This window comes from Triticum urartu, chromosome 1A (genome assembly GCF_056163025.1).
Source record: "Triticum urartu cultivar PI428250 chromosome 1A, HENAU_Tu73, whole genome shotgun sequence".
Classification (NCBI taxonomy): domain Eukaryota; kingdom Viridiplantae; phylum Streptophyta; class Magnoliopsida; order Poales; family Poaceae; genus Triticum; species Triticum urartu.
Window position 1 is genome coordinate 7,381,200 of NC_141873.1, and position 21,685 is coordinate 7,402,884.

Below are 21,685 nucleotides of genomic sequence, written 5' to 3' on the forward strand. Positions count from 1 at the left end.
CATTTTTTAGTGCCGGCGCTGAAAAAACGGCCCAGTCGCATCCCCAGAAACACAATTTTTGCCGGTTAGGGGCAAAACTGGCGCCGGCGGACCCAATCAGAACCCGACGCGCTGGGGGCGCCTAGCGGCGCCGGGGCAATCATTTTTGGCACGAAAAAATGGCGGGCCTGCCCAGTCAGCGATCCCCGCGCCTCGTCGTCCTCATCGCCTCGGTTTCCTACGAGGAATCAATGCCAAGGCTGCCGCCGATCAGCCTTCCATTGATTCCTCACGGGCGGCGCGGTGAGGCGACGCGCCCTCTCCCGCCACGCGTCCACACAACGCCTCCCCCCGACCGCTATATAAGCCGCCCCTCCCTTGCCAGCGGACGCACCCCGCCCGCAGCCCCCCCTCTCTCCCCGTGCACACATAACCGCCACCGTCGAACTCTCTTTCCCTCTCTCCCTGTGCACGCATAGACGATGAGTGAAAGGTTCCCTGGCGATGGGGCGGAAGCCAATGGCTTCAGCCACCGCTCTCTGCACGAGTGGGAAGCCCATATCCTCCACGAAGCGAGCTACCCGACGCCTCCCGACATGCGCGTGCCGGGGCGGTAGAGGCTCAGCGCCAGGGACGTCCCCGCCCCCCCGTTGCCCGACGTCGAGCACCCCGACTACTTCCAGGCCGAGATCGACCGTGTGCGGGCTTCTCTGTCGGAGGAGGAGCGATCCCTCCCGGAGTACGATGCCGGCAACCACGAGGCGTGGCCGGCGCACTTCGAACGCCGGCAGGCCAAGCGGCTGGCCTCCATCAACAACGCGCGAGTGGTGAAGGGCGCAACAACAACGACGGCCGCCGCCTGTGGTGGGGTGCCGCCGGCAGCACGCTCCACGCCATCCTCGAGTACCTTGAGGGCGGCAACGATCCGCCGCTGAGATACCCGGCCGCCCAGGTCCCCCGCCGGAGTCGCGGTCCATGGCTGCCGAGGAGGATGCTGGGCGGGTCGTCCTCCTCTTCCTCCCGCTTCTCTGGGTCGCCGGCGCTCTTCAGCGTCAAGGTCGAGCCCGTGGAAACGCCGCTCGACCGGCACAACCGCGGCGTCGTCATCAACGAGGGCGGCGGCGCTTCCTCGGGTCCTGCCTCCCGCCTTGTCAGGCCGAAGACGGAGCCGGGGCTCGGCCCCGTGAAGCGCGAGCATGACGACAAGGCCGGCATGAAGTGGGCGCGGGAGGACTGGGCGCGGATGGAGATGGAGCGCCAGCGCCGTGCCCTGGAGGAGATCGCTGCTCGGCGCCGTGGCCGCGACGAGGGAGGCGTCGTCGTTCTTGACTACAAGGACGACGAGGCGCCGCCGCCGGCCAAACCAGTCCGCCAGGGGGACCCCGGCCAGGATTCCAGCAGGGACGGCCACGTGATGGAGGAGAAGGAGGACGACGACGGCGGTGACTTCGGCGTGTTCAGCAAGTTCTTCGGCCTGTAGGCGCGGCCGTTTTTTTCCTTCTTTTTAGTAGACTTATTATTATGTTCCTATATGTAAAAAAAAACTGTGAACCGCCTAAATATCGCCGAATGTATGTCGTGTTTGCCAAAATTTGCCCAACTATGTTTTTAATTTTTTTAAAAAGAGCGTCCGGGGCCGACTTGGATGCTGCAGCTGGGAAGCCGATCGTCCCCCATGCTGAAAATATCGCCGGTTTACCTTCAAGCGGCGCTTTTTCTAGCCCTTAGAGGGGGGCGAACGGCTGGAGATGCTCTTAGCTCTCCAAATCTTAGATGAGGTGAATGATTGGAAACTTGCCCGTATGGGTATGGGTGTAGGCGGTCTAGATTGTTTTGCGAGGAGTTAAATTAGATCTTTTGGTTAGAGTGTGTGTGGGTGCCTCAACAACAATGCTACATTCGTGGACTAATACGGGGGTTGTACTGAGTATTTAGCATTTGTCAGGTGTTGATTGGATTAAGGGAAAGGAAGGGCCCCACCCACCTGAAAATCAAGAGGGGGGGGGGGGGGGGGGGGGGAGTTGAAATAGAAGAAAGAGCACGTTATCCCCCGTAACGAGCCCGTGCATTTAGCACTCAATGATCAATGTTGGACTCTTGTAAAATTTTCTACTCTCTTCTATAAAATTATGACACGCTATCAGCGTACTCTGAAAAAAATAAAGAATAATGCAGTGGGGCACAAGGCTGATTGAGCAGATGGCAAGAGAAGCTTTGAGAGTGTCAGATGGAACAAATGTAGTAGCACCGAACTAACACACTGTGGGCCGTGTCGATCAATCAAATCATCACAGAATGAGAATGAAATCACGACTCTTTATTGCACTGCTCCTCCAAAGGATCAAGCTTTCTTCTCCGGCGTCATGGCGACCCAGAACTCCTCGTCCTCCTCCAACGCCACCATGTGCTCCGGCGTCAGCGTCACCTCGGTGTCCATGCTGCCTCTGCCCTCGCGCCCGGGGTACAGCGACGCCCGCCTGTCCATCTTGTTCGCCTTGCCGCTCCGCACCGCCGCTGGCCTCCCCTACCTGAAGTCGCACCCGTACATGTCAAACCGCGGCGAGCTCCCCACCATGGCCCCGCGCGGATCGTACCACCGCAGCGTGTACACCAACGGCCTCGCTGTCAATGCCGCCACGCGCGCCCTGATGGCCCCGTCCGTGTGCGCCGCCACCGCGCGCCCCACCGCCGCAGCCGCCCACCCGTGCCCGCGCTCCAGCAGCTCTGACACGCGGGCCGGCGAATCGGCGTCCGTGCTCACGGCGTCGATGCAGTTGCCGAAGTACTCTCCCAGGAGCGCGCGGAGGACCATGGACCATTCAGGTTCGTTGGTGGAGGACCTGGATGTACCATTCAGAATACTAGTCATTTTTGAAGGTGCACACGGGCTTGAGGGACCAGAGGACGATCTCTTTGATGGAGCGGTGCTTCATCTTACACATTGATGGTGGCGGATCTCGGCGGCGTGGCGCTGTGGAGACTCGGCGGCTGATGTGCGGAGATGGACTCACGCAGGAGGAGGAAGCTGTCTAGCGTCATGGTGGTGTTGATGGCACAGAGGCCTGGCAAGGTCGGTGCTTCAGTTCTGCTCTGAGGATGGACTGAGGGATGATGGAGGTGACGGCCCTTGCAGCGTGCGGTGCTCACTGGGAGTGTGTCAGACCGGTGTGAGACCCAATCCAGGTAGTGGCTTGGATCGAACACCCGGCTTTATATGTTAGGCTTTGGTGCCATGTCTGTTTGTTATTAAGCCCGAACATTCGGCACGCCTTCATCAAGGGGATAGGAGTAGCAGCGGTGTTGCCAAGATGGTGGCTTCATGCTTATTGATGTATCGCCTTGTATGATCTTTATGAATAATTAATAATATGACTGCATGCATCGTCCAGATACAGAAACAGAGGGTACATCCTCCTTTTCTAAAAAAATAAAATAAAATGTACCGCCGAATTGATAGATACTTGAGATGCAATTAACATCCAAGAGAACTACTCCCTCCGTTCCAAAATAGATGACCCAACTTTGTATTAACTTTGTATTCCTCTGTAAACTAATATAAGAGCTTTTAGATCACTATTTTAATGATCTAAACGCTCTTATATTAGTTTACAGAGGAAGTACTAAAGTTAGTACAAAGTTGAGTCATTTATTTTGGAAGGGAGGGAGTACTACAGTACTCATTCACCACTCTCTACTTTGGGTCTTCATCATGAACCATGCATGCATGATCTTGCTTTGTGTTCTCACATTGTAAGAATAACTTTTACTCTTTCATTCCTAAATATAAGTCTTTTAGAAGTTTCAAATGAAATACAACATACAAATATATATAGACATATTTTAGGATATAAATCTACCTATTTTGCTTTGTATGTAATCCCTTGTTGGAATCTCTATAGAGACATATTTGAGAACATAGGCAGTAGCAGCTGGGCAATGGAAAACCTCAAGGTAAGCAGAGCTAGCGAAGAAGCCATCATACAGAGCGTAATTGACAGTGTGGCCGGCTTGATCTCAGCGTCGACTTGGGTTATCGAAACCGAGACCTACAGATGGAAAAGCATGTAGCACAGTCCGGAGTCAATTTCAACAAGTTAACCATTTCTTAAACAGTTTTGTTAAAGCACATTTAGATGTGCCATAAGTATTGCACATCTAAGTCTTATGTTATTGATTTTACGTTGAGATTCGTGTGAATATTTTTTTTCTTTTTCTTTTCCTTTTTATGCTTGATTCACTCACTTAGATGTGCAATAACACTAGAGCACATCTAGATGTGCAATAACTAGACTCACTTACATATTTTCTCACTACCAGAAACGCGACTAAGCGTGTGGGCCAACAGCCGTCAGGAAAATAAAACTGGCCGTCAGGAATATAATTCCTGTCGGCCAACCGACAGGAACAACCGACAGCCATAGCCTGCCAGGAATGAAACAATATGCCTGCCGGTCGGCCCACAGGAATATTATTGCTGTCGGTTATTCCTGACGGTTGGCTCACACGAAAGAAATGCTCTGTCAGATTTATGCCTCCCGGAAAATACATATTCCTGTCAACCACCTGTTAGGAAAGGCCGCCAGGAAATTTGTACTAGGAGGCATTCCTACCAACTTATACCTGTAGGTTCAGCCGACAGGAATTTGTGCTAGGAAAGCTGCAACGTTCGTGCATTCCTGTCAGCCGTTGGCCGTCACTGTTGCATCATGATGTTTTTTTTCATATTCCTGCCGGAAAAGCAATGTGCTTAACCCAGATGCTACAGATGTTACATTATTTCACAGAGACCATGTGAGAATAGATTTATATGACAACATCAGACTTCATATATCATCATTAGTTCCATACATATAGATCAACAAAGTACACTACAAGGCTACAATGGTACCATCCACAAAAGGACCTTCCAACTACAACAATACTAGCAAAATACGCCGGCTTGCAACTACCACCAGATGTTAGTTCTCATTCCTAAACCATATTGAATACACAAGTCCACAAAAGAGCGTATGAAGACCACCTACAGTCTGATGTTATCATGTTGTTTGAGCAATCAGTTTCCGCCATGGTTGGCTGCTGCGTCAACGATCTGATCACCGACATTCCCAGTGGTGTCGTTCTCCTCTCTCGACTCCATGACATCATTGTTGCCATCAACCGCTTGTGAGCCGGCTTGAGACGAGTTATTTGTCCCCTGAATCAAGCCCAAGTAACCAAATTGTTATTTAATCTGATTTAGAACAATAAAAACACAATACTTTGTTGGATAATAAGTGGAGACAACAGAACAAAATAATTTCCATTTATTGATTAATGCTTGGCACCAAGAATGGATTTTCTTTTCATTTACATGTCCAGGCTACTTTGAAGTTCCAAATATCTTGATATAAAACATGAAAAAAAAATTGGGCATAACAGCTAAAGAATCTTATGAGAGTAGACAAGCTCACAGATGCAAACAGCCAAATATCTTGATATAAAACATGAAAAAAAATCTCATATGCAACATAATGTTGATATTGCAGCTACATCAGCGTAGACAGGTCAGAAGGAATGCACAAATTCAAGTTGAGTAGTGGACATCACACATTCATCCATATGATATAGATAACTTCAAGTTTCTCATACACTTACTTCTGGTTGCAAAACAGCTCCATGGCTTAGTATATGTAGTATATGCGCTGGCAACTCTTTTCCTATCTCCTTGAAAAGTGCCTGCAAAAGGAAGAAATGTTACTCGAGTTGATAATTGAGAAGTTGAGATCCATTGGTTTAGAATTTGGGCGTTAATTTGTACATACAGTTATGAGCTGCCCATGCATATCTACTTTCTGCTGTAGCATCTCCTTAGCACGCCTGAGTTCTGCATTTTCTTCATTAGCACGCCTGAGTTGTTCCTTCTCTTGAAGTGTGAGCGAAATTGGTGCACTGGCATTCCTTTTCCTAGCTGCTGATTTAATATCTTCTTTCTTAACAACCCCATCGCCTATTGACACACGACCATGAGGAATGCCACCTGATGCTTCATACAACAGCTCACCGTCCAACTCTCTTCCCTCCCAATTATCTGGATACTTCTCTTTGACCAATGTAGTATAGTCATCCTAACAATGAAAAATTATAGTTTGTTCACAACATGCTAGTAAATTAACATCCTCAAAATCTATAAGCAGTATGGCAGTAGAAACAATGACATACAATGCGTTTTTGTGCCTTCTGGCTCATGATTGCACCATTGCTAATGATTGCACCATTGTTGCCGCTGCTACTCACATTCTTCATTCCACATTTCATTGCAGTATATGTATTCAGCGTCATCGCCTTCTCGGGTCCAAGAGTCTCTTCCTACAAGACCGTAGAAACTCAAGAAAAGTCATGGCATTGTCATGTAACAGAAAAACTAAGTATGAAGCAAATCATACAACAAGCACGACATACCAAATATTGTTGTGCCTCCGCAAAAGGTCGTGAGCCTCCTCTGTTTTGAGCAATATCCTCAGATTTCAAGCGAGCTTCTCGTCCCCTCCCCCTGTTGGTCTTGTATCCCTTTGATGTCCAATAACGACATAGTCCAGGCCATGCAACTTCCTTGCACCATGGTATCCTACTCTGGAGGTATTGCTCATATTCAAGTTCTCTTGCACAAGCCATCGAGTCATCAAGCTTCTCTCCTTGATTCTCATAGTAAAGCTTCACAACATCCACACGCAGTTGGTACAACATGTCTTTCACCTTTTTCCTTGCATAGGTGTCAATAATCCGGTTTGCCTCTTCCTCAATTCGGATTCGGGCACTATCATCTTCCTCGTCATCCACATGCAGCTCAAACAAGTTCTACATGTTCAAAAATTTCCAGATCAGATTTTTACAACAATACAAAGATATGTATAATTGCAATTACTCCAAAAAAATATACTTACCCAAAACTCTTCCTTCACACGATCTGCGGCTGTCCGCTGCTGAAAATCTAGGGTCGAATCATGATAGTAATCGTACCACTCCAAAGCCGGGCGCGTATTAGTGATGACACCATCATCATTTTTTTCTTCTATTTTTCCTGGGTATTCACGTTTGAGAAGAACTCCAAGTTGTGTAGTGTACTTGTAGTTCTTGGGATGATAGGGTACATACTTAAATTGCCTACATGCACTAAATGTTATTAATTGAAAGTTTTTTTTAACTATATTAATTGACAAGTTCTAGAAAAACAGGAAACACATGTGCAACAATACATCATTTTCGATACCTTTCACCTTTAGGTTGAAGGCCAACTTTGCGACCACGTGGAGGCACTCTTAATTCAACAGTAGCTCTCATGCGTCTTCCTCTACGCTTCTCAGATGAAGGGTGAGATGAGTTCACATTACTCTTTTGGGACAAAAGGTTGGTAGAGTTAGTGCTGCCAGAAATTGTCCTTTGTGAGTTATTGTTGCCTGATCCGCTCCTGGCACGGACATGACGAAGTCCAGTCATCTCCTATAAAGACAAATTCAGATGTTAGACAAATCTATTACAGAGGGAACCTACTAGAATTAGAATACAAATTTGAACAGAATGAGAGGAAAACCATGTGGGCTACATGTCAAATAACACATATTTGCAAGAAAGAAAGAAACTTTCAGAAATATTCAATATAAATAATATCAAGTTTCAGTTGCTTCCAACACAGGAATTAAAATACAACGTTCGATTGCTTTTAGTATACAAAATAACACAAACTACCATAGAACACTAAAACTAAACCAGCACAACATTAGAAATCATTTGGATCATAGGTTGGGGATTGAAGTTCTTCATCTTCGTCATATTCTTCCTCCTCTTCCTCTTCATCTTCATCTTCTTCATCCTCTTCATCTTCTTCCTCCCCTTCTTCATCTTCATCTTCTTGGATAGCAGCAGATAGCTTCTCCAAATGTTCTATCTCTTTTGGATCAGTAATCTCATCCGATGCAAATGAGTCCATGTTTTCTAAGCCAAGTCCTATATCAATAGTAAAAGTGCCTTCCAACCCATCCTCTTGATAGAATAAGACACCGTGTGGTTCTTGTGGAAGGTTGTTGCTGGCCATTGGAGGAACATAGCCCCGTGGAGGAACTCGAAATACCACCGACCAGTCCAATAGATCTCTTCTAGTCTTACATGGGTAAGACAAGTAGTATACTTGACTAACTTGACCAGCCATAACAAATGGATCAAAATTTGAGAGTTTGGAGGTCTGATTTATCTCTACCAATCCCAAATTTTCAGTTCTCCTTACCCCAGCTGAAGTTGGATCAAACCAGCGGCAATCAAATAAGACTAGCTCCAGTTTCATTCTACCTTCCCAAGTTATTTTAATTATATCTTCAATTACACCATAATAATCGAATTGGTTGTCATCTTCATCAAGTGAAGTAACACAAACCCCACTATTGACTGTAGTTAATTCAGATTTCTTCCTCTCATACTTCTCTGACCGAAACCTATACCCATTCACATCATAACAGCCATAAGTAACAACTCTTGTGCGAAAACCATAAGACATTTGGCGTAAAGCATTGTGAATGCTAGGTGACTTCATGCACTGCAAGATATAATTACTTATGTCAGTTTTGGAGCTAATTGAATATTGGGCACAAATTTAAGTGTTTTAGGGACAATACTTTAGTTTTAAACCAGTCAAAAAAATTAGGTCCATGACATCTAGTAGGTCCTGATTTCCAGCCATTCAGTCTTAACTCACGGAGTTGTTTCGGTGTTGGAACAACTCGAGGGCTCTTCCACTGCTCATTATCAAACTCCCTACACGAAGTTATTTAGAGTTATGAACAGTTGAAAACATATTATTGTTCACAGTAGTTATTGAGATTTTAAGACGTACTTGAAAAGATCATCCATTTCAGGCATGTTTGTCAATATGTACAAGAAAGCAGCCTTGTATTCGTCGTTATTGAGCTCACGGTATCCTTGAGGGCTCATGCATCGGCCAGGGCATTTAAATATCTCAAGGTCACATGCAGATTCAAATGTAGAGGCCCCATCATCATACCGAGGTGCCTTGTTTCTAACTGACCGTACTTTAGGATTAAAATACAAAGACAGGAAATTAGTTGACTCCTCAACGAGATAAGCCTCAACAATGGAGCCCTCAACTCGAGCCTTATTGCGCACTTTTGTCTTAAGTTTACCTATGCATCTGCGAGGGCAAGTCAAGAAGTTAGCCTAAGAGCCAACACACCACCTTATAGTGGACTACAAGTTCTGGATTTACCTCTCATAGTTATACATCCATCGGGGTTAAGACAGGGCCTCCTAGTCGAGCTTGATAGGGAAGATGTACAATTAGATGTTGCATTGAATTAAAGAAACCAGGAGGGAATATCTTCTCCAGTTTGCATACAAGCACCGCAGCATTCTTTTCTAGGGAGCTCACAACATCTTTGCTAAGTTCTTTTGCACATAGCTGCCTATAGAAAAAGCTTAGCTCGGCCAAACATAACCATATATTCTCCGGAATGAAGCCACGAAATGCAACTGGTAGCAGCCGTTCCATGAAGATATGGTAATCATGACTTTTAAGCCCAAAAATCTTCCTTTGCTGGAAGCTAACTCCTCTTTTAAAACCCGCTGCATATCCATCGGTAAATTTCAGCTCTTTAAACCATTTAAGAATGGTTAACCTATCATCTTTCTCAATGACAAATGGTGCCCTTGGCTTGAACCACTTCCCATTGTCCTTCAAATGCAAATGCTGCTTAGGGCGATGGCATATTTCTTCTAGATCTTTTCTTGCCTTCACATTATCTTTAGTTTTATTAGGAATGTCAAAGCATGTGTTCCATATAGCTTCTGCTACATTTTTCTCATTGTGCATCACATCGATGTTGTGCCTAAGCTTCAGTTTATCAAAGTATGGAAGATCCCAAAAGCAGCTTATGTGGGTCCAGTTGTGCAATTTATTATAGTTATCTGTGTCATATACATTTGCAACCATGTGAGCTCGCACTTCCTCCCCTGTCAAACGCCTTGGTGGCCCCTCAAGCACTATTGTATCCTTTCTAAATGAATTGGCTTGGGTTCTGAACTCATGGTCAGGAGGTAGAAAGCGCCTATGGCAATCAAACCAGCAAGCCTTACGCCCATGCGAAAGTCTAAATGATTTTGAATCACTCAAGCATTCTGGGCAAGCTAGCTTCCCATGAGTGCTCCACCCAGCAAACATACCAAAAGCAGGGAAATCATGGACTGACCATAGAAAAGCTGCTTTCATTAAAAAGTTTCTCTTCACAGAGGCATCCCATGTATTAACCCCCAGCCACAGTTGCATAAGCTCATCTGCTAATGGTTGCATTAGAATGCCCAAATTCTTTCCAGGATGTTCAGGACCAGGTATCACAAGACTAAGAAATATAAACTCTGGCTTTAAGAGAAAACCAGGGGGGAGGTTTAACGGAGCTACAAACACTGGCCAGCACGTGTACGGAGCAGCAACCAAACTATATGGTGTAAAACCATCTGTAGCTATGACAAGTCGCACACTTCTCGGATCACATGAAAATTCTGGAAAATCCTTATCAAAATCTTGCCAAGACTCACCATCACATGGGTGGACCATCTTATCAGACCCGGAAGGAGTGTGAGAACGCATAAGCTTTGCGGTCTCCTCATTGGCATACAACCTTTGCAATCTATCTTTTAGAGGGAGGTACCGCAAAACTTTACGTGGGATTTTCTTTTGGCCTTCCTCGTAACGAGATGTGCCACAAAAGTCACACTTCTCTTTATGTTTGTTATCTTTGTAATACAACATGCAATTATTTTTGCACACATCTATTTTGACATATGGCATCCCAAGACCTTCTAAGAGTTTCTTGGATTGGTAGAAGTCTTCGGACAAATTAGATTCAGGAGGCAAAAGTTCATGGATTATTTTTAAGGTATCATCAAAATGTGCAATGGACATGTTGTATTGTGATTTCATAGCCAGCAAACGAGCTACAGCAGAAAGACGTGAGTGTTTTATGTTCTCATGTACCAATTCATCGGCACTACTGACCATCCTATAAAAAGCCTTGGCAGAGGAGGTTGGCTCCTCAGTAACCGGTGGAAGATGGCTACCACCTAAGTCAACCAACATATTGTCCATTCGATCAGTTTCATTACAGCCCTCTTGATGTACTAAAGGGACAGATCCATCAGCAGCAGCTACAAAACTCTCACCATGTTCTGTCCAGGTTTTGTAATTTGGCTTATACCCATGTTTATACAAGTGTTTCTCTACAATGTGCCTTTCTTGCGGAAAATAATTCCGACATTTGGCGCATGGACACTTAATTTTACCACCTTCAGCTACGGAAGAGAAGGCCCGGTCTATAAATCGTGCAGTTTCTTCAAGCCATATATTAGAAGGGACTTGACCAAACACCCATCCACTATACATCCAATCACGGTTCTCCATTATTTAACCAAGAACTCATACTGAAATAAAATTCACAGAAATGGGGCTATTTCAGAAAAATAATAGCATACTAAAGGGCAGCAGCACAAATAGCAATTCACAAAAAGACAATTGTTTCAGACATAAATTTAAGAGCTCAAAGCTATAACTTACCAATATACTTGTTCAAGCTGGGAAATTACGGCGTCAAAAAGGGTGGCCAGCCAACTCCCCTAGCTGTTCACTGATTTCTGGAATATGAAAAGATAAGATTATTCTAGGATTTATAGATCTTAAATTCACTTTAAATAAATAAATAAATAGCAGGTAGGTGTCACGGAAGCTACAACCTAGAAAAAATGAATCAGTTAGATGGTCATGTACATAAGCTACATGCTAGCTGTTCACTGATGTTTCTACAGAAGCTCCAACTTACGTCTAAGAACAACCAAAACTAATCTGTCCAAATCAACTTGCACACCAAAGAACTGTACATGGTCATGTACAACTAGTTTTGCGTTGGAACCCATAAAAATTGGTGTTTGAACTTATCCAAATCAACCGTATACTAATCAGATGTGCCTAAATTAGTTCCAACGAAGCTTGTACGCTACACAAGAAATAGAGCAAACAAATCGTAGATCTAGGAAAAGAAGGTAATATATTACCAGAGATATGGAGAATGGGGACTTGTGAGGCAGCGAGTAGAGGAGTACAGGCAGCCGGAGGTGAAGACGTGTAAATCTGAATGGGGGGACAAGTACGGGAGCTTGGTGGGGGGCAGATGCTGGTGCTCCGGCGGGTGGCGAGGCAGAGACTGGCACTACGCAAGTGGTGAGGAAGATGCAGGCGGAAGGACGGCCTTCCGCAGGGAGGGGAGGCAGCCGCGACGGTAGATGGGAGGATGGTGTAGCTGCTGCCACGGCGGTGGACCTGCGGATGGTGTGGCGGCGGCGGCGGTGAACCGGAGGATGGTGTGGCAGCGGCTCCGGCTGTGGACCGGACGATGGTGGCGGCGGCGGTGAAGCGCAGGATTGGATTGGGGATCGAGAGGATTCTGGAGACTACGACTGAATTGGGGATGGAGGCTGTACGTGTTTGCCCTCTCCTTTTGTATTGGGCCTAACTCTGTGAGCCCAAACACACAGGAAAATAGACAAAAGGGTGGGCCTCTCCGGAAAAATGCGCGCGCAATAAAAACCCGATGGCGCGAAGCGGCAGCCCGCGGGCGCGAATGGCCGAATGCGATTCCTGTGGGCCGCGACGCACAGGGATATACTTTTCCTGTGCGCCTGCTCAGAACCTACAGGAATATGGTGAAAAAACCTGTCGGTCAGTGTCTGGCCCACAGTAAAATGACATTTTCCTGGGAGTCTACGCGGGGCCGACGGGAATATATGTTGGCTCACAGGCTTAATCACGATTCTGGTGATCTTTCTTATAGCTTTCCTTCTTCTTTTTCCATAGACTTGGATCAGCGATTATCATCTTTCTTCAAATGAGTATTGGTCAATGAAATTTATTTGTGCCTTAATTGGTGGTAGAACTCTGTTCTGAAAGAGAGAAAAATTGTACTCTCTCCGATCCAATTAGTTTGGAGTGAAGGGAGTACTAAATATTATAATTGCGGCGGTGGAAGTAGAGAGGTGGACGATACGGAGACAACGGCTCGGACAGGGGTGGTGAGGTGGCAATTTAGCAACATCGGTCGTGTTTTCTTTCAGGGAAAACGTCAATTGTGGGTGGCAAGAGACAACGGGTTGGGACCGGTGCCGGGGCTATTGCCCGACCCACATCATTTTTCCTTGGGCAATGGTGAAGCATATCAATAGTGAGGCGTCAAGTGCTCGTTCGTCCCACATCAAGTGTGGTAATTGTGAGATCCGTCATGGGCACCAAATTACAGGAAGTTCCCAGTTGGACATGAGTTACCTTCAGACCGAACGCAGTAGATGAGTGGTAGGATGGCCGGTCCAATTAATTAACACGTACACGAGTGGTTTTGCGAAGTTTCTACACCGGTTCATTCAACCTTCCACCGGGTTTGGGAACGTTCCACGTGGTTTTTCCTTTTATCCTTTCTATGTTTTCAAGATTTTTTTTGGGGTTTTTTCAAATACATGGACTTGTTTAATACACGTTGTACAATTTTTGTATGCACGCTGAGCATATTTTAAATGCATGATGAACATTTTTTCAAATACGTGTTTGAACATATTTTTTGAATATATGTTCAATATTGTTTCAAACACACGTTGAGTATTTTTCGAATACACATTGAACATTTTATGAATACATGTGAAATATTGTTCAGATACACCTTAAGAATTGCTTTTAAAGACACCATGAATACCTTTTGTAATACGCGTTGTACACTTTCTATATACATGTGAACATTTTTCCAATATATGATGAATTTTTCTTCAAACTGTCATGAACATAATTTTTTAAACATACCCCATAAGCTCCACCCCACTGCTGCGCGAGACCACACACCGGTGCGCCGTCCGCCATGGCTGCCCAAGCACCACCCCGCTGCTGCTTCAGAGCACACGCAGGTGCTGCCGCGCTGCGTCGCGGCGATCGTCGACAACTGCCGGTGGCTGCGTTGCAGCCCTCGTCGTTTGATTCGGAGCTGCTGGTGCTGCGACTCGACGCCGAACGGTGCCGCCAGTGCGGCGACGCAAAGCTCCTTGGCACCGGTGTTGCGATGCGGCACTCGTCGATGTCGCCGGCGGCTGCTATGCAGCACTCGTGAACGCAGCCACGTTCAACGCTGTTGTCGGTGCTGTGACATGGCGGCCGTCGTCGGTTGCCGGCGCTGCTATGCAGCACCTCGCGACGCTTCGCTGATATGGCGGCTCGTCGGCGGTTGCCGTTGCTGCGATGCAACGTTCGACGGTGCTGCCGGCGCTCTGACGCGGGGATTTGTCGGCGGCGGCCGGTGCTACAATGCATCTTTGCCGGCACGGCGGCACTGCTATGCAACAATTGTGACGCTGCTGCTATGTGGTCCGTCGGCGGTCGACAGTGCTGCGGCTGATTTTGGGATGCAACACTCGCCGAAGATGCTGGTCACTGGTCAGATGGGTGAGGTGCCATGGTGCGGCGACGCAGCACGCCCCGACGGCGGCCGGTGTTGTTGCGATACATGGGCCGCTGCGGCGGAGGGACAAGGATACGACGGGGGCTTCCTGTGCGTGATCGGACGGCTACATGACGAATCGGACGGCTACAGACCTAACTGATTTCTTGTGGGAATCAGTCGGTTGATTTGTAGCAGCCGCCATAAAATATACAATGCATGGACATGTTTTAAATGCGTTAATATTTTTCTAAAATGTACACATATTTTTTTTAAACCGCGAGAACAAAAACTTGATATTTGCCAAACATTTTTAGATTACATGGTAAACATTTTCTAAAATTGTATTAAGTAGTAATATATATAATTATATTCATCTCATTGTAGTGCATTTTTGGAACATAATCATAAACAAAAAAAAAGGCCTCACACTGGAAAAAAAAAAGAAAAACAAAGAAAGGAAAACGGAAAAGGCCTGTAATGGACCGGCCCACTACTTGGCTCTCCTTGAGGCAAGCGGTTCCTGCTTCTCCCTCCTCCGGCCTGCGGGCCACCGATGCCAAGTTGCGCCGGCCTCGTCGAGCTTCTTCACCGCCGGCGAGGGACTACGGTGTCCGCTCGTCGGCAACGCTACCGACCACGTCCGCTATTCTACATCGAGGACGAGAGGGTACCGAGGAGAGAGGCAACCGTGGCCATAAAGATCAGCTCCCGCACTCCACCTGTTCGATGAAATGCCCACAACGCGCCACAGGGCCGTCTTCTTCTCCTATCTTCGCGGTCGCTCGCCAGTCCATGCTGCCATCATTAACGTTGACAAGTGACCATCTAAAAGGTTGTCCCACAAGGTATAGCTGAATCCTGAATCTAGTTGACGTTCTTTCATACACATTTGATTTTTTCCCCTGCTAAAATGCATCAAGCTTTCAAAGCCGACATGGACTTCGAATCGAGGAGGCAGATCTTTATTCTGAGCTTAACTTACGTGCTACACCAAGTGGTCATGTCCCGGCAAGGCAGCAGGTATGTCAACTACCTGACTAGTTTCTGTGACATTTCCCGTGCAATCACAGTGAGTGAAGTTGTAAAAGGGTTTCTTTATCTCGTCACATGATCGAAATGACAGGCTAGGTACCTTCGATCATTACGGAAGTATTTCCTAACCTATAAATTGTGTATTTCGGGTTCACTTTCATGGCAAGTACATATATTGTTGGTGTGAACAACTGAGCTTATCCTAGCTTGATATTACCAGAAAAAACAACTCATGGGAGGACATGCAAATCACTTTAATGCCAAACATGTTCTATATGATGGATTTGACCCTGAGCTTTTGGAACAATTACTGTTGTCTCGGTCCTATCATACCACAGCACATACTCTGCTTCATTTCAGTTTCAGTGAACGTCTATTCTTGTGTCTCAACCAGTAGACTAATTTGTTGTGCTTGCTTTCCTCTGCTTGTGCAGGAGGATCAACTAGGACTGCCTGCAGTGCCACACACGTCAATTCGTATCTGAAACTAACAAAAACAAGCTATGGTGTAGGTTTGATCTTGATGTACATGGTTGGCGCTTTGTTTGTGCATGGACAAATTCATTGTATCTTTCATACCACTGCAAGTCGTTGAACAATGGTAAATGGAGCTATTCTCTATACGATTGTACATCTTGTTCTTAGTATGTCTCTGATTGCACTCTTCATGTCTATGATTGCACTAGCTTAGCTCTCACCATTGACTGTCACCTGGGGCTTTTCATCTCATCTCATCCTTTGTTTAGCTTGTATTAGGCATGAAGAAAAGAAGGTTGTATCTTTGTTCCATGTCAATTTCGCCAACTAATGCTTGAATTTAAGTGTAGTAGTAAATTATTTGTTGTTCCATCCTAGGGACAAGGATTACATACTCCTGGATACAATGCTCCATCACAAGGACCAGAACTTCATACTCCTGCCCTACAATCCTCTGTAAGTCCTTTTACATAGGACTGTGGTAATTTTCCTTTTTTACTCACCTAGCTCTGCGTGTTTACATTCATTTGTTCCTGTTTACGCATCGACCACTTGATTTGTGATTTTTCCTGCTTGGTCCAAGGTATTTTACCTTGATTCCTAGAGAACAATAAAGCATGACCGCTGATATCACGCCAGTTAGTAGATAAATGTAGAAATATTAATACACCATATCAAGTACCCTTGTAGAATGTAGAGAACAGCCAAAACAACGTGTCGTATGTGGGTATTATGTCTAAACAAATATAACATAGACACTGCATACATTTTACAAGCACCCCACAAAACAAATTATATTTGTGCATTGTCGGAAATCAGCAAGCGAGCAAACAAAAATATCAAGAACACGGGACACCGATCTTTACGTGGAAAACCCTTGCGGGAAAAAACCACGGCCACATGATGGTGATCTTTTACTATATCAGGAGAGTGGCTACAAATACATAGACATACAACGAGTCATCAACTCATCCTTACTTGTTGTAATGTAAGTGCGCTGAAATGCACGGAACATGAACTAGAGGAGGGTTGCTCGATGAGCATTTGGTATGCCTCCCGCATGCTTGGCCTTGCTTGTGGAGAAGATTCCAAGCAAGAAAAGGCCAGCTTGATGAGCAGAGATAACCTATTCTCTTCTGTTGTTGGTGTTGTCAGTCGTTGGTCTAGAATATCTTTCACCAATATGACTTGTTCTCCGTTTGACAAAGTACCATCTAATAGATCCCTTGGATGCTTCCTCATCACTAGCTCTAGCATAACCACTCCAAAGCTATAGACGTCGCATTTCCCTGTCACAACATATGTGTATGACAATTCTGCACAAAATAAAAACATTAGAATTCCGTCAGATGAGTCCTTCTGACGTGAGAAGAAAGGTTATAGTAGTACTAGTACATACCAGGAGCTATGTAGCCATACGTTCCTGCAAGTGCACTCCAGTTTGATGAATCAGGCTTAAGAATCCTTGCTGTGCCGAAATCTGAGACAAAAGCCTTGAAGGTTTTATCAAGTAAGATGTTATTGCTCGTGATATCTCGATGGATTATAGGTGGACTGCATTCGTGGTGCAAATAAGATATTGCTTGAGCCACATCATTTGCAAGAGCAATTATCTTGTGCCAATCCAGTTCCTTTATTAGTTCCTCATTTTCCAATGTCATGTGGAGGCTTCCCCTGCTGAATGTAGTCATAGACAAGAAATTTATATGCTGGATGGGAGCAGAATCCATACATTTTGACAATACTTCGTTGTCGGATCTGTGATAAGATTTCCATTTCACTGCGAAACCTTCTTTCGTCATCCAACTCTTCTTCAGTCTGATAAAGCTTCTTTACAGCAACTAGCTGCCCGTCTTGGAGTTGTGCCTTATAGACTTTGCCGTATCCTCCTGTTCCAACGATGTACTTATCGTCGAAGTCCTCTGTTGCCCTTACAATGTCGTCAAATGCTAATCTTCCATCAAAATTCCAAACAGAGAATAGGTCCCTTCCTTGAGAAGTAACATTTTCTTGAGGTTTTCTCTTGTTATGATTAAGCATTATTATGACAACAATTGCAACAACAATGCTGAAACCCACCACAAGAAGAATTGGCAAAAGTAAACCAAGTATCTTCCGTTTATGGTGACCAGCTACTGGAGTTGAATAACAAGGTGGTAGGCTAGAGAGGTTACCACACAGACCTTTATTGTGAAGAAACCAACTTGTTGAAGCATTTTGGAGTAGCCGTGTTGTTGGTACTGGTCCTTCCAAGTCATTGTATGACACATCGAGTGTTGAAAGGCTCAACATGCTTGCGAAGGAGGATGGAATGCTGCCACCAAACTGATTATGTGATAAATTCAGAAATTCTAGCATCTTCAACTTCCCAAGTTGTTGCGGCAACACACCACTGAGATTATTGTTGCTGATCATATTTTGTGCTAGATGTAGTATCAATAGTTGAGTACTTGCACCTAGATTTGGTGAGATGTGCGCCGAGAGTCTATTTGATGCCAAGCGCATTTGTACGAGTTGTGGGTACACACCAAAATTCTGAGATATATCTCCTTTTAGGTGGTTCCTCTCAAGGTTAATTTTAACCAGACTCATACATGTCTTTAAACTCTTTGGAATGGGGCCATTGAACCTATTATAAGATACAACGAGTTCTTAAAGTCTGCCACCTGAACAAATATTTTCGGGTAAAGGTCCTGAAAGTGAGTTGTAAGACACCCCAAGTTCAACAAGGCTGGTGAGATTTCCAAATTCGTGAGGGAGATGGCCTGATAATTTGTTAATAAAGATTTACAGTTTTCGGATGCTTTGCAACTTCCCAAAAGTTTTTGGTATTGATCCTGAAATTTGGTTCAGATGCAAGCCTGAATATTCGAGGTTTATCATATTGCCAATTTCCTGGGGGATGGAACCGGTTATCTGATTTTCAAAGAGGGATAGGTGTACTAGCTTGGTAATATTTCCTAAGAAGTCGGGAATAGAGCCATATATTTGGTTGTTGCTCAATTCTAGGTCTTGGAGATTCAGTAAGATGCCCAATACTAAAGGTATTGGACCTGTGATTTGATTTCCATAGAGATAAAGTGTATTTAGCATAGTGAGGTTGCTAAGTTCTGGGGGTATTGAACCTGTGATTTGATTTTCATAGAGATAAAGCGCATTTAGCATAGTGAGCTTGCTAAGTTCCGGGGGTATCGAACCTGTTATTTGATTGTCAGAGAGATCAAGCATGTTCATCTAGTGAGATTGGTTATGGAGATTGGATCTGGAACTGAAAAATAATTTGAACCAAGCGCAAGACTTTGCAAATGGACTAACCTACCTAGTTCTTGGGGTATAGGCCCTGAAAGTTCATTATTATACAGGTTCAAAGTATCTAGTTGGGTCAGATTTCCAAGGGTTTTTGGTATCATGCCGCCTAAGGAGCTGTTGCTTAGCTGTAGAAGTTGTAGGTTGACAAGCCTTCCAATCTCCTCAGGAATTGGTCCTGATACTATGTTTTGGTGAATGACAAGTTCAGTTAACATTGTTAGGTTACCTAGAGATGCAGGGATATTTCCTGTGAGGCTGTTAAATGCGAGATAAAGCAGCCTAAGACTTTGCAGATCACCAATCTCATAAGGAATTTTCCCAGTGAGCTGGTTGTGGGTAAGGTCAAGTACCGAAAGTTCTGACAGGGAGCTGACACTAGCGGGTAGTGCACCATGTAGACTGTTGTTACTAAGGTTGATATATGTGAGGAACGGAAGAGCCGAGAAGTTGAGCTCACCAAGCTTTCCATGGATGCCATCATCCGGCAGAAAGATGTCGGTCACCACCCAGGGCATGCGACGGCCATGGTGGATAGCTGTGCACATGACGCCCGTCTAGTTGCATGGGCTGGTGTTTTCCTGCCAGGAGCTCATCTGTAGCGATGGAATTGCAAGTGTAGCCTTCCAGTGGAGGAGGGCCATGTGTTGAGACCTCAGCGAGATCCCTCCATGGCGTGCTGCATGTGCTTCTTGCAAGAGAAGGGGATCACAAATGTTTCATTTTGCTGCCTAGTGTTTGCATGTTGTGTGTGGTAGGGGATGTGATTCAATACACACTGCAACTATTGATATGTAAATAGTGTTATGAGGTCCTCAGTGAACCCACATCATTTGAGTGGAAGCTTCTGCTGGATGACTATTCTTCAGTGTCTCCATCTCTGCCTACTAGATGCCTATTAGCTCTTGTTCGGACACTAGCATATCCCTTTGGCACAACAAACAACAAATCTGGAAAATCCCCATGTGCATATTTTGAATTAGCTACTGTTCTGCCCTAAATCATATTTTAATGTTGTTAAACAGGAAAATGAAGTGCAACATGTTAATCTATGCATTTTTCTAAGTAAGTTACATATATAATTTATTTAATTCGGAGCTACGGTTCATTAGCTATGAAATAAATCGTCTTAGCATGGCATTTGAGCAAATTAAATCAAAACGCATTTTAAACATTTTTAACATGGATGAGAGTTGGATATTATGAAACTAGACAGAATTCTAAACATTTTTCATATTTAAAACATTTTAATAAGATGCATGGTTGTGGATTTATTATATGCATGATCTATAGGGACTTTTCTGTAAACATTAAAACCTGGGATAAATAGGAAAATTCATCCAGAAATGAAAAAAAAACGTAACGGGCCGAATCTGCTGGGTGGACTGGGCGCAGGATGTGAGTGCCTCACCATGGGCTCTTGGCCTGGTCGGTGCTGGGTTGGTCTACTGGCGCAGGACGCGGGCTGCTGGGATGGAGGTGATCGAGGCCTGGTCCACGCGGGCGCGGTCAACGCACGCGGGCGAGCGCTCTTTCGTCTCTGACGAGAGGAAGCAGGCGGCAACGGGACTTGCGGCGTCAGCGGACCTTCGGGAAGAAGATGGCGGCAGCCGGGCGAAGCTGTGGGCGAGGAGCGGCAGCGTGATGACCCACAAGTATAGGGGATCTATCGTAGTACTTTTGATAAGTAAGAGTGTCGAACTGTTGGGGAACGTAGTAATTTCAAAAAATTTCCTACGCATACGCAAGATCATGGTGATGCATAGCAACGAGAGGGGAGAGTGTTGTCCACGTACCCTTGTAGACCGAAAGCGGAAGCGTTATGACAACACGGTTGATGTAGTCGTACGTCTTCGCGACCCGATCAATCAAGCACCGAAACTACGGCACCTCCGAGTTCTAGCACACGTTCAGCTCGATGAAGACCCCCGGACTCCGATCCAGCAAAGTGTCGGGGAAGAATTCCGTCAGCCCGACGGCGTGGTGACGATCTTGATGTTCTACCGTCGCAGGGCTTTGCCTAAGCACCGCTACAATATTATCAAGGAGTATGGTGGAGGGGGGCACCGCACACGGCTAAGAGAACGATCACGAAGATCAACTTGTGTGTCTAGAGGTGCCCCCTGCCCCCGTATATAAAGGAGCAAGGGGGAGGGGCGGCCGGCCAGGAGGAGGCGCGCCAGGGAGGAGTCCTACTCCTACCGGGAGTAGGACTCCCTCCTTTTCCTTGTCCAACTAGGAGAGGGGGAAGGAAGGGAGAGAGGAGAGGAAGGAAAGGGGGGGCGCCGCCCCCCTCCTTGTCCAATTCGGACTAGAAGGGGAGGGGGCGCGCGGCCTGCCCTGGCCGCCCCTCCTCTTCTCCACTTTGGGCCCATGAGGCCCATTAA

General features: G+C 45.7%; 2 protein-coding genes, 1 non-coding gene and 1 pseudogene across 3 annotated transcripts in view; 1 reads left to right on the top strand and 3 right to left on the bottom strand.

Annotated features, from left to right (window-relative positions):
• Window positions 1-5,032: 5,032 nt before the first annotated feature.
• Window positions 5,033-11,416, bottom strand: LOC147988226 (uncharacterized). Its single transcript, XM_087534296.1, has 7 exons — window positions 9,639-11,416; window positions 6,900-7,119; window positions 6,418-6,813; window positions 6,178-6,324; window positions 5,781-6,083; window positions 5,614-5,694; window positions 5,033-5,173 (listed from the first exon to the last, which is right to left on the bottom strand). Exons 1-7 carry the CDS (start codon window positions 11,414-11,416, stop codon window positions 5,033-5,035), a joined length of 3,066 nt encoding a protein of 1,021 aa, XP_087390422.1.
• On the bottom strand, window positions 7,403-9,246 carry LOC147988227 (uncharacterized). The gene is made up of 5 exons (XM_087542610.1): window positions 9,230-9,246; window positions 8,840-9,154; window positions 8,622-8,760; window positions 8,014-8,542; window positions 7,403-7,455 (listed from the first exon to the last, which is right to left on the bottom strand). Exons 1-5 carry the CDS (start codon window positions 9,244-9,246, stop codon window positions 7,403-7,405), a joined length of 1,053 nt encoding a protein of 350 aa, XP_087398736.1.
• A 3,945-nt stretch (window positions 11,417-15,361) lies between the features above and the next one.
• Window positions 15,362-21,685, top strand: part of LOC125541371 (uncharacterized) — a 63,630-nt gene continuing 57,306 nt past the window's right edge. The window contains exons 1-3 of the transcript XR_015616041.1: window positions 15,362-15,503; window positions 15,950-16,116; window positions 16,371-16,448. This is a non-coding gene — a transcript (uncharacterized LOC125541371). The remainder of the gene's footprint in view (window positions 15,504-15,949; window positions 16,117-16,370; window positions 16,449-21,685) is intronic.
• On the bottom strand, window positions 16,956-19,846 carry LOC125541336 (MDIS1-interacting receptor like kinase 2-like; annotated as a pseudogene).